The 13692-nt window shown below is 44.5% G+C and overlaps 9 protein-coding genes across 9 annotated transcripts; 4 read left to right on the top strand and 5 right to left on the bottom strand.

The window, feature by feature from the left end:
- The first annotated feature begins 195 nt into the window (after positions 1–195).
- LOC108143314 (transmembrane protein 223) lies at positions 196–1112 on the top strand. The gene is made up of 2 exons (XM_017267632.1): positions 196–691; positions 754–1112. The coding sequence occupies exons 1-2, from the start codon at positions 289–291 to the stop codon at positions 1044–1046; spliced, it is 696 nt and encodes a 231-aa protein (XP_017123121.1). The 5' UTR covers positions 196–288; the 3' UTR covers positions 1047–1112.
- On the bottom strand, positions 1058–1476 carry LOC108143315 (H/ACA ribonucleoprotein complex subunit 3). Its single transcript, XM_017267633.2, has 2 exons — positions 1322–1476; positions 1058–1260 (listed from the first exon to the last, which is right to left on the bottom strand). Exons 1-2 carry the CDS (start codon positions 1373–1375, stop codon positions 1120–1122), a joined length of 195 nt encoding a protein of 64 aa, XP_017123122.1. The 5' UTR covers positions 1376–1476; the 3' UTR covers positions 1058–1119.
- A 128-nt stretch (positions 1477–1604) lies between these two features.
- LOC108143605 (crossover junction endonuclease EME1) lies at positions 1605–2621 on the top strand. The gene has a single exon (XM_017268128.2). The coding sequence runs from the start codon at positions 1624–1626 to the stop codon at positions 2551–2553; it is 930 nt and encodes a 309-aa protein (XP_017123617.1). The 5' UTR covers positions 1605–1623; the 3' UTR covers positions 2554–2621.
- Positions 2622–2623: 2 nt separating this feature from the next.
- LOC108143606 (transmembrane protein 170A) lies at positions 2624–3852 on the bottom strand. The gene is made up of 2 exons (XM_017268129.2): positions 3493–3852; positions 2624–3439 (listed from the first exon to the last, which is right to left on the bottom strand). Exon 2 carries the CDS (start codon positions 3292–3294, stop codon positions 2902–2904), a length of 393 nt encoding a protein of 130 aa, XP_017123618.1. The 5' UTR covers positions 3295–3439; positions 3493–3852; the 3' UTR covers positions 2624–2901.
- Positions 3853–4097: 245 nt separating this feature from the next.
- On the top strand, positions 4098–6474 carry LOC108143611 (deubiquitinase DESI2). The gene is made up of 5 exons (XM_017268135.2): positions 4098–4263; positions 4529–4714; positions 4777–5085; positions 5482–5570; positions 5653–6474. The coding sequence occupies exons 2-5, from the start codon at positions 4577–4579 to the stop codon at positions 5732–5734; spliced, it is 618 nt and encodes a 205-aa protein (XP_017123624.1). The 5' UTR covers positions 4098–4263; positions 4529–4576; the 3' UTR covers positions 5735–6474.
- Positions 6475–6633: 159 nt separating this feature from the next.
- On the bottom strand, positions 6634–10690 carry LOC108143615. Its single transcript, XM_017268141.2, has 4 exons — positions 10523–10690; positions 9667–9728; positions 9167–9604; positions 6634–9113 (listed from the first exon to the last, which is right to left on the bottom strand). Exons 2-4 carry the CDS (start codon positions 9724–9726, stop codon positions 6792–6794), a joined length of 2820 nt encoding a protein of 939 aa, XP_017123630.1. The 5' UTR covers positions 9727–9728; positions 10523–10690; the 3' UTR covers positions 6634–6791.
- A 128-nt stretch (positions 10691–10818) lies between these two features.
- On the top strand, positions 10819–11892 carry LOC108143568 (proteasome subunit beta type-5). The gene is made up of 2 exons (XM_017268078.2): positions 10819–11048; positions 11111–11892. The coding sequence occupies exons 1-2, from the start codon at positions 10902–10904 to the stop codon at positions 11813–11815; spliced, it is 852 nt and encodes a 283-aa protein (XP_017123567.1). The 5' UTR covers positions 10819–10901; the 3' UTR covers positions 11816–11892.
- Positions 11893–12091: 199 nt separating this feature from the next.
- Positions 12092–12576, bottom strand: LOC108143570. The gene has a single exon (XM_017268080.2). The coding sequence runs from the start codon at positions 12565–12567 to the stop codon at positions 12136–12138; it is 432 nt and encodes a 143-aa protein (XP_017123569.1). The 5' UTR covers positions 12568–12576; the 3' UTR covers positions 12092–12135.
- Positions 12577–12784: 208 nt separating this feature from the next.
- Positions 12785–13668, bottom strand: LOC108143569 (pre-mRNA-splicing factor Syf2). The gene has a single exon (XM_017268079.2). The coding sequence runs from the start codon at positions 13566–13568 to the stop codon at positions 12888–12890; it is 681 nt and encodes a 226-aa protein (XP_017123568.1). The 5' UTR covers positions 13569–13668; the 3' UTR covers positions 12785–12887.
- Between the last annotated feature and the right edge of the window lie 24 nt (positions 13669–13692).

Raw genomic sequence — 13692 nt, 5'->3', positions numbered from 1 at the left:
GTTAGAAGAAATTGTACCATGCAAATATGTTTGGGTACTATTTAAAAAAGGATTCGTACATATAAAAGTACGGTTTTATAAAAGAAAAGTATCTTTTATTTTGTTAAATGTTACAAAGTTTCGAACTAGTAAAAGGAATTAGCAAGTGCCATCCCTGAACGCAGCAGCGTAAAACAAATTCCGGTTCACGAACCATTGAACCAATGGCAAGTGGAACAAAATAAAAACATCTGTAGATTGTAGGTTAAATTGTTTTATAATAACAAATGCAGATAGTTTTCAATTAAGATGAGCAACCTGCTAAATTTTGCCTTACGTCATGGCGTCACTGCTATTAAGCGCCTTAGCCTGCCTAGTTTAAGACTGACAGTTCCGGCTATAGTTACCAAATCGCCGGTTAGTTCCACGATAAAGAGGTTCTCCTCCCAAACAGCCCCCTTCGATGTGAGCACCAGCGTGCCCAAGGACGTAATACTCTTTAAATATGAGAATCCGCGCTTCTACCAGATGCTGAACTTTTTCGGCGTCTGCCAGTTTGTTTTCTGGACATATCTGTCGCATTTTGCCTTTACCACGCTGAAGGATGCTCCGGTGGTGGAGAAACCAGGAGAGGATCTAAAGTGGTTCCAGCGCATAAATTTGGGCGATAATAAGTACAGAAATGGGATCACAGCTTGCAGCTTTCTGATAGGTGAGTGTTTGGGAGTTACACAGAAATGCATATAAGCCTTCTAATACGTTGCGAATGTTTAGGATATGGTATTCTGTTCGCTGTCTGGATGTTTACACTTCGTTCGGTGCGTTTTCTCATCTTGCGGAAGGGAGGTCAAAGTGTTTCCTTTGTGACCTATGGTCCTTTCAACCGCAATCGTATTATGACAGTGCCCCTGAAATGTGTTTCCGCCGAGGAATCACGGAATCTGGCCAGGGTGCAACTGCCCATTAAGGTCAAAGGCAAAACCCTCTACTATGTACTGGATATGCGTGGCGAGTTCCGGAATCCCCAATTGTTCGACTATACGGCGGGCTTGAAGCGCCGCATTTAAAAGCGTAGTTGTGTTATTTTGTAACTTATTATTTGTAAATAAAGATGTACACTAATTAAAATTAAACTCCGGATTAGTAGATGGGTTCGGGTTTTTGGGTGAGAAGCAGTCCGAAGCGCTTCTTGATGGTGATCCTCTGGCGGGAGTACTTATCCTCCGGCGAAAAGCGTGCTGGGTGAGCAGACAAAGTGGGAAGACCATTCTCGGTGCGTTTCTATAAAACCAACAAGTTAGCACCAAATCGGATAAAAGCAATTGAGTTTATGCTAATTTACCTTCAAGGTGTAGACGCGGTCGCCGTTCTCGTTAAGTGTGTACATCAGATACATTTTGGATGGTTTTCTTTTGTGTAAAAAGTCGTAGTAAATAAAAAAAAACACGTGTGGCGTGCGTTGCAGTGTGATACCGTTAGAGATGGGCTACTCACGATAGTCTTGGTATATCGAATATATGGGTTCAAGTTTCGATATCTAGGGAACTTAGTGTTTCCTCAAACCATGGAACAAAACTTTGATATAACCTATTTCTAATCGATTTTTTTTCATCACTAATCCGACTTGGCGGATTTTTGTGAGCCATGTCGAATATAGTTGACAAACTACACAAACAGGCCTTACGGGAGCAACAGAAGCGAATCAAACCGGGAGAATGCATGAAATATGTGCGGATGGTCATAGATGCCGGATTTCTGGGCATTCCCCTAGGCCAGGAGATGCTGCAGCAACTTAATTCCACGGATTTGAAGTACGAAATAAGGACACTGCCAGTGAGCTACTGCATCCTATGGGAACGTAATGTAGGACAGCGGACAATTGCTTTAGGAACCAGTCCCACTGGTCTGGATGAAACCTGGAAGCGTGAAAATCAAGTGGTCCAATGGCTATCCGAATACGATTTTCAAAAGGCCGTAAAGGATCAAAGTCTGGTTTGCCTGGGACCCAGACTACAGGCCTCATTTCCGGACTGCCAGTATACCGTAGCCCTAACTAAACTTCGTCATAGCAAACACGGCAGTTCTGCCGGCCAGGACGCTTTGATAGAGATGCAGCTGCTCCAGAAGCTCCATGTGGAGCAACTGAATCGTCCCGAAAGCCAAAATTTTTTGGCCTTTCTCCAGCGCTACACAAAAGCCATAGCCGAAGCTCCATATAAGAAGCAACGTAACGAAACACTTGGCAGTTTCAAAAAGTACTTGGCCAACGACAAGAAGCAGTGCGTCCGTGTGGATCAGGGCAATGGTTATGGCCGCCTATGGCAGCAGCATCTGAACCGACTGCCGCAGGTCACGCTCGAGGTGGCCGAATCGATTATAGCGCAGTATCCCTGTCCCAAGAAACTTTTAGATCACTTTTCCAGCGATCCCATGGCAGTGCAAAGCCTAGCCGACTTAAAGATCAAGCGTTGCAATGGACCACAACCTCTTCACGCCGAGCGACGTATCGGAAATGTTCTCAGTAACAAGCTGTATACGTTGTACAATGCTAAGGATCCAAATACTCTGATCTAAATATAGATAGTTATGTTAAGTTACAGTTAAGCCGTTTTCCTATCATATAATAAAAGCCCTTAAAAATATCTAGCTTTAGAATCTGCTCTTATATATTTGCGTCCTAAAGTATGTACAATTAGAATTAAACGGTAAGGTAAGAGCTAAATATTTTACATTATTCTTCTCATCGTACTAGGTATAATTTTAAAATCACAATGTTCCTATACACATAACTATGAATTCAATTAATTGTTGTTTGCACACCTGAAGAATTGATAATACGTCTGGTGGAAGGCCAGAACTCTGTGAACATTGGATTGGGCGAGAGATGAGAGAGACTTGGCCATGAAAACATCAGTCCGTACTCTATAGCGTGGCCAAAATGCGGGTGAAGCCGAGGCAGGCGGACACTATGGTCTGTCCGAGACCCCAGATCATGGCGTATATGGGCGACATGGGCAGGCTGGAGGCACGATGCACGAATGCGATGACCGCACTGCTGATAATTCCACTCGAAGCCGGCGACAGGAATCCCATGACCAGGATTAGGATCGAGAAGAAGCGCCCGAACTTGTGCTTCCGCAGTGTGACGAAGGCCACCAGGGCTGCGCAGGTGTGGATGAAAATGGAGGAGAACAGGGCCCACAGAAAGACATGGTACCACATTTCGCGAAAAGTATTGAGTCGAGCTTGCGACCGAAGTCCCATCACATCGGCGATGGTGTCCAGTTCATCGGTGTCGTAGCCCTCGTAAAACATGGCTAAAACTTTTCCCAAATGGAAGTATGCGTAGTTTTATTACTAGTTATTGCTTTTCCGTTGCTCAGAGTTGGTCAGTTGAGTTTCCAGCCGCATGTCTGTGGGATTGCTTCCGTATGGCATGTATCACCCGTGCTTCATGTATCTGAAACAACAGGCCCCATCAGATTTGACCTTTCGGTATTCATTTATACTCACGCCCACACGCGTATGCTATGAGCCACACCCACGTCGAGCCTACTTTATAGGCGGAATAAAGACTTAGTCCTTTCTAGTTCCTTAATCCGGTACAACATTGTTTAAAATGCCGTTTTCCGTTGTGTTTTAAGAATTGTTTGGTTTATTTTTATTTCGGGCAACAATCGATTGGACTTTTGCCACGGCACAAAGTTAGCCTTCGCTGGCGGCAGTGAATCCTTAATCTGGCTTATATATCAGGTTATTGGTCTTGAACAGCCATAACTGTTCAATTTGACCAAAACAAAGCACTTCTTGTTAATTAAATTAAATGTTTTAGTGTTTTTGTCTGCGATTTACTTTAGCAACGGGATTGGAACGATTCGGGAATGGACCAGTTCTGATAAGCAGTCAGCTGTGACTCATTTGAGAACTAGTTCGTTTGCTTTAATGGAAAGTTACGCATCAGCATTGAAAGAACGGTATACAAAATAAAATTTTTATCATAATTAAAAATTTTTCAGCCAATTAAGGCCCTACCTTCCATTTTAAAATTTATCAAACCTAGCTTACTTATCGTTATCGAGCCATCTTTATCGCCGAACCAGTTCCGTAAGAACCATCTTAGCACTAGTGACAACCCTGCAACCAATCCATAAACAAAAAAATTTTGTGTAAACCAAAAACAAAAGCGGAAGTTGAAAAGCAACTTTTTAGCATATAATTTGGCCTCTTATGATTTGTTAAGTTTCTGTTTTGGAGTATGGGATGCTGAGAGATCCTTGAACAGGTGTAAGTCGTCCTGCTGCTATGACACATTTCTTTCGAGGCGACCCCACACATGTACATACATATATAACTGCATCCAGATATATGTACACATATGTACCCGTGTATCTTACGCACTCTCGACTATATATGTGCTGATATATGTGTGCCCCGCCGATCCCACAATCGGTTAAAGTCAAAGCGTCCTATACCAGACATGTACATATGAAGTGTATTTTAAGCCAGCGTATGCTCGCGAACCGAGATTAATTAAGAGCCCCCATTGCAGACTTCGCATATTGTTCGAGCCCCACAAAACCAACGACGCATTTAATCAATGTTCTCCAACGGATTGCCGTGCAATCTGTCGTTTCCGAGCTGTCTCAGTGTTCCAAAAGACGAGATCGGTAATGAAGAGCTTCTGCCATCCAATATGGGGACTCGCGAGCCTGTTATACTCAATGTCTACGATATGGTGGGTATTCTAGTCAGTAGTACATTCCTATACCTACATATGCAATAATTTTGCACTTGCAGTACTGGATCAACGAGTACACCACCTCAATCGGCCTGGGCGTTTTCCACTCCGGCGTAGAAGCGTTCGGCACTGAATTCGCCTACGGCGGACACCCGTTTCCCTTTACGGGGGTCTTCGAGATCTCACCGCGGGATCACGACGAACTGGGCGATCAGTTCCAGTTCCGGCAGAGCATCCAAATCGGCTGCACCGACTTCACGTACGAGGAGGTGCGCCGGATCGTCGAGGAGCTGGGTAACCAGTTTCGGGGCGACCGATACCATCTCATGAACAACAACTGCAACCACTTCTCGGGCTCATTAACTCAGGTGAGATATATGTAGGTTTAGCCGTGCCGCTTACAGATCGGAAAACTTTCCATTGATGTTCCACATTTCGCTTGGGTTGCTCCTTAGAGATATGAAAACCAACTTTGGGGTGTGCTGACTAATGAATCACCAAATGACAGATACCGTAACTTACAACCGAAACATTTTGTCGTGATTCATAATCACAAACAAGAAATCAATAGTGTTCCAATATCTTATCCAATTGTTGTAATTTTTATTGAGGGCACGGTGTATGTCAAGTCTATTCCTTGTTAATTAAATTTACACCTCGTTAAAGTTGTATTAAAATGAGAACTTTGAGACCCTGTTAGCATATGCAAAACGTAGTGGTTCTTACTTGACTAACAAACTACTGTTTTATTTTTTTTATTTTAGATACTTTGCGGCCAAGAAATACCCAGCTGGGTCAATCGTTTAGCGCATTTCAGCTCCTGTGTGCCATTTCTACAAAGATGTTTGCCAAAGTAAGCCTCTAAAAATGCAATAAATTCAAGTGCATGATTATTAATTTGATTAATGTATGTTTAAATTCTCACCGGTTCTTAGAGAATGGCTGACACCAAACGCCTTGCAGCAGAGCATAACCACAATCCAAGAGCGCGAAGACTCGGACACCAGTCCCCTTTGAGACGTTACCTGACCGAAATTATGTCACTTGACGACACTCAAGCGATCATAGTTTACATCCAACTGCAGTCCTAAGACCAACATTGTTAAGTTACATAGCGCGCAATGCCGGGTTAACTCACGTCACATCCATTTTCAAGCCAACAACGCCCCCAAACAAAAAGCAACAACTATTATTAATAGACTTTAATTAGGCGATATACATACTTACATAGAACATACCTACATAGAAACATACTTATACACACATGCGAAGTGACTAAATTATTGGCTATTGTAATTTGTATTTGTAATACGACTATTCAGAGTTAAGATATTATTAAGTGGCCGGTAAATTTAAGTAACAGGCGCCGTTCAGCAGCAGTGTCATTTATAGAATTTTAAATTAATTACGAAGACATCGAGAAATCATCATTAGGCACTTGCTAAATTGTACTAACAATACCGCAGACATATTTGGTGAACGATATCAAAATGTTGCCCAATTTACTTGTTTACTTTTGTCAGCGATGGGAATTTGTTTTTTTTGAATTCCCACCAACCATCTGAGCTCGATTATTGAGATGATTTCCTGGTTGATTTCGTTTACACCATTATACAGAGTTCATAAGCCGCATGTCTATCAAAACACCAAAATGATCTGTTATCAATAAATATATGTACTTGACATTCTGATATTTACACATGCATAAATACTATTATTAAACATTTTTAAAGAAAAATATATTTTGATCGAAAACATTCGGTTGTGTTTTATTTAAAATTAATTAATAGCTTCTTTAGATAATGATAAAAAATCCTATGAGAATTTATAAATATTTAATATATGCAATTTTAATAAATTAGTGATTTAAAAATCAAAAGCCATTCCAAAAAAAACAAATAAATTCTAGTGGGTAATAACTTTGTATTGTATTTGTATATTTTAAAGTCCTCTAGATTAGATTAATCAATGGGAAATAAGTTAACTTTTGCTTTAGTTTAGAACTGGATTACCATTAAGATAAATATGTTAGGCTTAGCTATGTACAATGGGAACACATGGGGAATTAGCAAACTTAAACCAGACTCGAGACATTATTGTAAAGGCCAACGGCCGACACCTCGTCAAGATTGATATCGTTAGGTGGAAGATTGGGATGCGGCCAGTTTCGTGGTCTAGGATTTGGATGGGGCGGGACAATGGCCTGAAAGGTGGGCGACTGAAGGGGCCTATAGGTGACCGCACCCACATAGTCGCTTTGCCGCAGGGGAACATTTGGTTGGGGCATCCTCTCCACGTAAAGGTCTTCATTGCGATAGAAACTCGCATTTGGTACATAGCCGGAGTGGATCCTTCGCTGCATGCTTTGCGGGATCGGTGGCCGATGGGGCAGTTCATGAAAGTAGGCATCTTTGGGTATTTGTCTCTCGGGCAGACCGAACTGGGCAGTATTCCTGTGAGGGATACTGTAGGTGGGCGAGGGATTCGAAGAGGTGGCCTCTATGTGCTGGAAGTTGTTATTTAAACGGGAGTGTGATCTTGCCGCAATAACATTGGCTGTCTGGGAATCCTGTCGATTGGAATCTATGGTATTTTGCAGTTGAGCTACCATGTCCCGAACCTGCCCTGCATTTGGCTTTTTTAGGCACTTGATCTCACTGTTCCGGATCTCCACCTTGTTCATATTTTCATTGCCATTCTGCCGCACTTCCGTTTCCTCGGCATACTCCATGATGGGATTGGAGTAGAACAGATTCGACATGGCGGGGTAATTGTCCTCTAAGCACAGGGGCTGTCGCTTCATCAGATTGGAGATGCCAGCTGCCTCGCAGGTCTGCTCCTTGTAGAGCAACTTGTCGCCACCCATTCTCTCTGCACTTTCGTTTACAGCCGCCTCTTCTTTTCCGAGATCCGCAAAGGAGGCGTCTTTTCTCAGTGCCTTTATCACGGAGTTCAGCATATTCTCCCCTCTGCCAATGCGCTGATAGTACTTGTGGTAATCTGGCTGTGGATTACTGCCCGTGGGAGATGCCTCCCAGTCCCAGCTGTTGGAGTTCTGGGAGGGATTGGAGGTTTCACTGGAGTTCGGGTAGCGCCGCATTACATTGGTGTACTCATCAAAGTTGGGACTATTCACACTCTCTTTGTCTTCCCGAAGTTGGGCGGATTCGGCTCTGGGATGGGTTTTATAGGGTGGCGATAAGGAAGACAGCTGGTTCTTGCTCTCCTGTTCACTGTCCCTTTCCATGATCAAGGTGGTCTTCTCCAGAAGCACGCCCAATCTTTCGGACACTTTGAGGAAATCCAACTTAAGTTCATCCAGCTTTGAGTGCTCTAGTTGTGGTTCTTGATGCCCTGCTTCAACCTCCTCCTCAACCAGCTCCTCCTCCTCCCCTTCTTCCTCATCCTCCTCCTCCTCCCTAGCTGCATTGGAATCATCATCGCTATCGCTGTCCAGTTGAGCATCTGCTGATCGGTGTACTATAGCTTCCACTGCCTGATCTTCAAGTACATCCACACTCCTTGAATTGGTGAGCCTACCACCCCCGTGATTATTTTCCAAGAGCTCAAGACTTCGACACCGGGAGAGGGTTCTATCGATCCTCGAGTTCCTGTTCTGCTGATCGAAGGTGGATCGCATGGGTTCGCCTCTTCTCAAGAACTCACTGAGGTGCTGTCTCTTGCTCTCACATCTTAACCTGTCCTCGATCATCGTCCTTGTGAGTTGTTCAATTTGATCGTTGGTTTTGATGGCCAGTGCCTGAACTTTGTGACCCAACCGCTCCTTGGTCTTGTGGACGTACTTCTTCAAGCTCTTGCGATTGCAGTTCAATTTGTTTTCAATGTGCCGGAAAAAGGGACCGCAGTAGCAGGTATTACCCACGCTGACAGGACCCTTGTGGATATGGCCTGCCAAGTCCAGAAAGTACTGCTCGCCCGCTTTAAGCGGCTCCTTGGGTAGCGTCTCCAGTTTCGGTGATGGAAAGGCGCGTGGATCGGGAAAGTAATGACAGCCATAGGGTGACCAGTTGATACTCTTGTCCACCACGTCCCTTTCTCGATCTTTGTCCTTGTCCGATCTGCTGCCACCCTCCTTGGGTTTCTCCTTGCGGTTCCGTATCTTCTTCGGCGTGTTCAGGATCTCGATGATCTCGCGATAGTTCTTCCTGATTGCTATGTGCATGGGACAGTCGCCTTGGGCATTTTTAATGCCCAAACGAGCATCCGCCTCCAGGAGTATCCTCGTGAGCTTCCTGCGGCCCATAGCACAGGTGATATGCAAAGCGGTGTCACCGTTTAGGTTTGTTTTATTAGGATCGCAAAGGGCGGAAAGAAGGATGCGGGTGACTCCGGCATGTCCATATCTGCAGGCGGTGTGCAGCGGAGTATCGCCGTACTGGAAAAGGAGTTGGTTGATTATAGCTATAATTTACATTATCCGCCACTTACATTATTCTGGACGTCGGGATCGGCTCCGGCCAACAGTAGTTCCCTGGAGCTCTGATTGTGACCATTTTGGGCGGCTAAATGCAGAGCTGACAACCCCTCGTTGTTGGCTATGCTCAGTGCACTATTGTGTAGGGCTTCGATAGTCTGGTGGGCCACCCTCGCTCTGCCCTTGTTCTTATCCTTGTCCTTGTCCTTTTCTTTGTCCTTCTGCCCCTTTCCTGACTTTCCCACCCCCGAGGTAGTGGGTGGTGTTGGGGTTGTGCAGATCAGTTTCACGCAGCGGCTGAACCCCCGACTGGCGGCTTCGTGGAGTGGGGTGTTTCCTTGCTGAGATTCCCTGGCCAGGCGGTCCGCGTTGCTGAACAGGAGACCCTCCACCCGCCGATCATCCCCAGCCGCAACCGCCTCGTGTAACGAAGTCCAGTTACTGGAATCGGGCTAAAATGGGAGGCAGGGGTTAAGTAAATGTTAACTTGGTGGTTTTATGTGGATATTCTCACCCCGGAGATGGCATTTGGCAGAGCTTCCTGTTTCGGAATGCGGGAGGATCCATGCTGCATTGCTGTGTAAATATTGCCAAAAAAAATGATTAAAATATTTTTTTTTAATTACTAAAAAAAACGCGATTTATTTTTAGGAATATTTCAAATTAGTTTCTTAAAATTTTCTTTTTTTGTCAGCTTAGTTCCTGTCCAATATGAATATAACTTGTCAATAATAACGGGTCCAAAAGAATCTTAGAGAAAATGTCTTAAAACCAGTCAAATTCAAGACGAGACAACTCGTCTACACAGGAAAAAAATGTTTCGAAATGTGGGCTAATAATTATACTTTGAGTTTTAAGTAAATGTTTACGATACACGGTACTAATTAATTTCATTCCGTTCCTGTTAAATCATTAAGCAATTGCCCGAATGTTTTAAATATCTAGGTATATTTTACCATGTTTTCATAAAAAATTTCGTTTGATTATGTGTTTAATATTTAAAGTTTTTTGTTTATGTTTAAATTGGCAGAAGAGATACGTTAATGATGATATAAACTTGACCTAGGATCATATGAATATGATCTTTGATCTTATATTTTTTTGCCGTGTATGCGTGTGTCTGTGTGCCTCACGTAATGGCGTACCACGTAGTTATTGCAATTACAAACACAAGTGGGAGTTAACACAGCCGTTTTAACAAGACGTTTGAATTTTCAAAAACACCTTGTAAAGTTTTGATTAATATCTTTCCTCTCGTGAACATAAATAAACATATATGGTTTCTTGTATTTTTAGCACAATCACAGTAAATTCCTAGGCCTTAAACCCAGGTTTGAACTGCGCCTTGGATTCCTTTATTCCTAACTTACTTTTCAATAATTTCAATTTGCGATTTCGCGCCGTTATTTACACATTGTTATTTTTCACTTCGACGTAGTTACACATGCTTTTCTTAAAGCGTTTTCTTTATGCTCGATTTTGCACTATTTTGCCTACGTTTGGTGGAACGCCCAGAGTTAATTTGGCTTCAAGCCAGGCCTAAAAGAGACTAAAAGAAAGCCAATCACAGGTAAAATTGGCAACAGGTTTCGAACAGGGTTGCCGTACTACCAACAGCTATCGCTTTTTCCGATAGTCTGGCATTTTGGCTACACAGCAAGGCGGTCACACTTTGAGAGGGCCACCAATTTTGTTTGTCATCGGCATTTTGCATTCATATTTTCCAATCGTTTTAAAGAAGCTACCAAAATGGCACTGGCTGAAATCTGCAAGATATCCAATGCTCCGTACATGAAGCCCACTGCCTGGTCATCGACGGATGCGGAGGACGACCTGAGGGGACTAACCTGCAATCTGGCCAATCCCTACACACTGGCTGCTCCGCCATTCGAGAACGTGAGTTTTATTTAGTTTGAAATCCTGTGAGAATACTACTATATAAAATCTACTATTTCCAGCCCATGCACAACCTCAACCAGATCCAGGCAAATGCCGGCAAGACTGGCATCAAAATCGACTTTGACCACGGCACCACAACGCTGGGCTTCAAGTTTAAGGGCGGCGTTCTCCTGGCGGTGGATTCCCGTGCCACCGGTGGCCAGTACATTGGTTCACAGTCGATGAAGAAGATCGTGGAGATTAACCAGTTCATGCTGGGCACTTTGGCCGGCGGCGCCGCCGACTGTGTGTACTGGGATCGCGTTCTGTCTAAGGAGTGCCGTCTGCACGAGCTGCGCAACAAGGAACGCATCTCGGTGGCGGCGGCCAGCAAGATCATGGCTAACATTGCCCACGAGTACAAGGGCATGGGCTTGAGCATGGGCATGATGCTGGCTGGCTACGATAAGCGAGGTCCTGGTTTATACTACGTGGATTCGGAGGGATCCCGCACGCCCGGCAATCTGTTTTCTGTGGGCAGTGGCTCCCTGTTCGCCTACGGAGTGCTGGACTCTGGCTATCACTGGAATCTGAAGGACGATGAGGCCCAGGAGCTGGGACGTCGGGCCATCTATCATGCCACCTTCAGGGATGCCTACTCCGGCGGCATCATTCGCGTCTATCACATCAAGGAAGACGGCTGGGTCAACATCTCCAACACCGACTGCATGGAGCTGCACTACAAGTACCAGGCGCAGAAGGAGCAGCAGCAGGCGGCTCAGTAGATTCGATAGTAGGAGAATATAATATATTCAATCAAACGAAGTTTGTATTTCTTGGAATAAATAAACATGATAGAGTCCAGGCTTTTAGTTTGTTTTACTCCTAGGAAGACTGTTTTAAAGGTTCCCTTGACTGGAGCTGATAGTAAGAGAATATCTACTTGTATGCATATCGGAATAAATGATCTTTCTTGTGCGCTCTAGAGAATAATTGTTAATTACCTGCAGGGTTTTCGTTCTTAAATTGTATATGAGAATATGAAACACTTCGTAGACTGGTTTGTATTTCTTCAAATATATATTATTCTTCTTGGATATGATTACTAGGTTTCTTGATGGGACCTTTCCTTTTGCTGGGAAATCATCTGCAGGGTTTCCTTGTGCCGCATTTCCGCTCGTTTTTGCTTGAAAGTGCGCTTTCCCTTCTTGGTTTCCACGCGCTTTCTTCGCAGGACACCCCTCTCCATGGCCTGACGGAGCTCCTGCTCTGCATCCACGTGGGTGGGTATGTGTATCTGCCGGATCATTCGGTTGCGCACCATGAAGTTATCAAAAGGATGCTGGCCACCGTTGCGATCGAAGAAAACTACATGGGAAAGTTCGCAGGTCATGTGCCCGTCGGCTACATCGATAATTCCGGCCACGGAGGTCTCGTTGTGCAGATCAATGAGCACCGGCTGACCCTGCAGCATCACTGGCCAGCAGTTCAAAGTGTTGGACACCAAATACTTCTCCCGCGAACTGAACTGCTGCATTATTTCCAGAGATTTGAAATGTTTTGCAGGCAGAGCTGCCAACTCGCTCTTTATTTTTGTTAATTTTATTTTTACCCATCAGGGAAAACATCTGTTTCATTTATCGTCGATCCGAACAAAATGATTGAGATATTACTTTTGAATGTTAAGAATCTATGCAATATACATGTTTTTTCCTCTAAGTTGTTTTAAAGATGATATAAAAGAAAATGGTCTATTACTGGCTTCACATACATATGTATACCAAAAGTAAATGTACACAAAGTAGATTAGGTACTCTTCGAATTTTGACCTTAAAATTACTAAACGAAAGATTAAACTTAGATAGCTGTTCCGCGCTCCAAATTCTGTTTGATTTCCGCTGTGTGCTCGCTGTAGAATCGGTCCAGCTTCTTGTTGAACTTGGAGTTGCGCTCGTTGATGAAGTCCACGTCCGCGTCGTCGTTGTAAATTCGCCTGCGGGAGTACTTCTTGCGGCGCTCGATCTGTTGCTCCAGGTCCTGCACCATGTTGTTGATGGCACCAGGCGTGTCCTTCGTCCTCGAATGCAATGTGGTGTGGGCACCGCCATAGAAGGCATCGCCGAGCTCCTCCTTCTGCCTCTCGTATTTGGCCATGTCGCGGGCGGGCATGCTCTTGACCAATCTGTTGTACTGTCTGGCCGTCTGTGCTTCATAGGTGGAGAAACCAAGGTCCGGGTTGTCCTTACGCTTCTTCTTCTTCTCAATGCGTTCCGCATCCACCGCTGAGACCTCGAGGAGCTTGAGCCGTTCGTAGTCCTTGCCAGCCGCCTGCGCATCCGAGCGCGCTTTGTCGTCCGCCAGGATCCACTCCGCCTGGCGCTTTCGTGCCTCCCAGTTCTTTGGCAGCTTCTTGCGGGCGTCCTCCGCGACTACTTCCTGATGGTTGTCCGTCCGGGCCTCCTGCCGCTTCTTGTGCAGCTCCAGAAGACGCGCCTTGCGCTCAGCCAGCTTTTCCGCAGCCGTTTTGGTCGCTTCCATTGCTATTTGTTCGGGAAATTTGTTTTTTTTTTTATAAAATTTCGTGAATTTACGTTGTTTATCTTTCTTTGTTTTTTTCTAGCTCGCTTTATGGTTTTAAGCCGCGTTGGCAGCACCAGGGTAA

Source organism: Drosophila elegans, unplaced genomic scaffold (genome assembly GCF_018152505.1).
Source record: "Drosophila elegans isolate 14027-0461.03 unplaced genomic scaffold, ASM1815250v1 contig_183, whole genome shotgun sequence".
NCBI classification, from domain to species: Eukaryota; Metazoa; Arthropoda; class Insecta; order Diptera; family Drosophilidae; genus Drosophila; species Drosophila elegans.
Note: the sequence above shows the minus strand (reverse complement) of the source record. Positions and strands in the feature narration are given on the sequence as shown.

Excerpts from the sequence above, each read along its gene's own strand:
- LOC108143314 (XM_017267632.1), top strand. The coding sequence starts at position 289 with ATGAGCAACCTGCTAAATTTTGCCTTACGTCATGGCGTCACTGCTATT. Across the intron at positions 692-753 it reads AGCTTGCAGCTTTCTGATAG|GATATGGTATTCTGTTCGCT; the intron begins GTGAGTGTTTGG and ends GCGAATGTTTAG.
- LOC108143315 (XM_017267633.2), bottom strand. The coding sequence starts at position 1,375 with ATGTATCTGATGTACACACTTAACGAGAACGGCGACCGCGTCTACACC. Across the intron at positions 1,261-1,321 it reads ACCGCGTCTACACCTTGAAG|AAACGCACCGAGAATGGTCT; the intron begins GTAAATTAGCAT and ends TTGGTTTTATAG.
- LOC108143605 (XM_017268128.2), top strand. The coding sequence starts at position 1,624 with ATGTCGAATATAGTTGACAAACTACACAAACAGGCCTTACGGGAGCAA.
- LOC108143606 (XM_017268129.2), bottom strand. The coding sequence starts at position 3,294 with ATGTTTTACGAGGGCTACGACACCGATGAACTGGACACCATCGCCGAT.
- LOC108143611 (XM_017268135.2), top strand. The coding sequence starts at position 4,577 with ATGTTCTCCAACGGATTGCCGTGCAATCTGTCGTTTCCGAGCTGTCTC. Across the intron at positions 4,715-4,776 it reads TACTCAATGTCTACGATATG|TACTGGATCAACGAGTACAC; the intron begins GTGGGTATTCTA and ends TTGCACTTGCAG. Across the intron at positions 5,571-5,652 it reads CTACAAAGATGTTTGCCAAA|AGAATGGCTGACACCAAACG; the intron begins GTAAGCCTCTAA and ends ACCGGTTCTTAG.
- LOC108143615 (XM_017268141.2), bottom strand. The coding sequence starts at position 9,726 with ATGCAGCATGGATCCTCCCGCATTCCGAAACAGGAAGCTCTGCCAAAT. Across the intron at positions 9,605-9,666 it reads TGCCAAATGCCATCTCCGGG|CCCGATTCCAGTAACTGGAC; the intron begins GTGAGAATATCC and ends CTCCCATTTTAG. Across the intron at positions 9,114-9,166 it reads ATCCCGACGTCCAGAATAAT|TACGGCGATACTCCGCTGCA; the intron begins GTAAGTGGCGGA and ends CTCCTTTTCCAG.
- LOC108143568 (XM_017268078.2), top strand. The coding sequence starts at position 10,902 with ATGGCACTGGCTGAAATCTGCAAGATATCCAATGCTCCGTACATGAAG. Across the intron at positions 11,049-11,110 it reads CTGCTCCGCCATTCGAGAAC|CCCATGCACAACCTCAACCA; the intron begins GTGAGTTTTATT and ends TACTATTTCCAG.
- LOC108143570 (XM_017268080.2), bottom strand. The coding sequence starts at position 12,567 with ATGCAGCAGTTCAGTTCGCGGGAGAAGTATTTGGTGTCCAACACTTTG.
- LOC108143569 (XM_017268079.2), bottom strand. The coding sequence starts at position 13,568 with ATGGAAGCGACCAAAACGGCTGCGGAAAAGCTGGCTGAGCGCAAGGCG.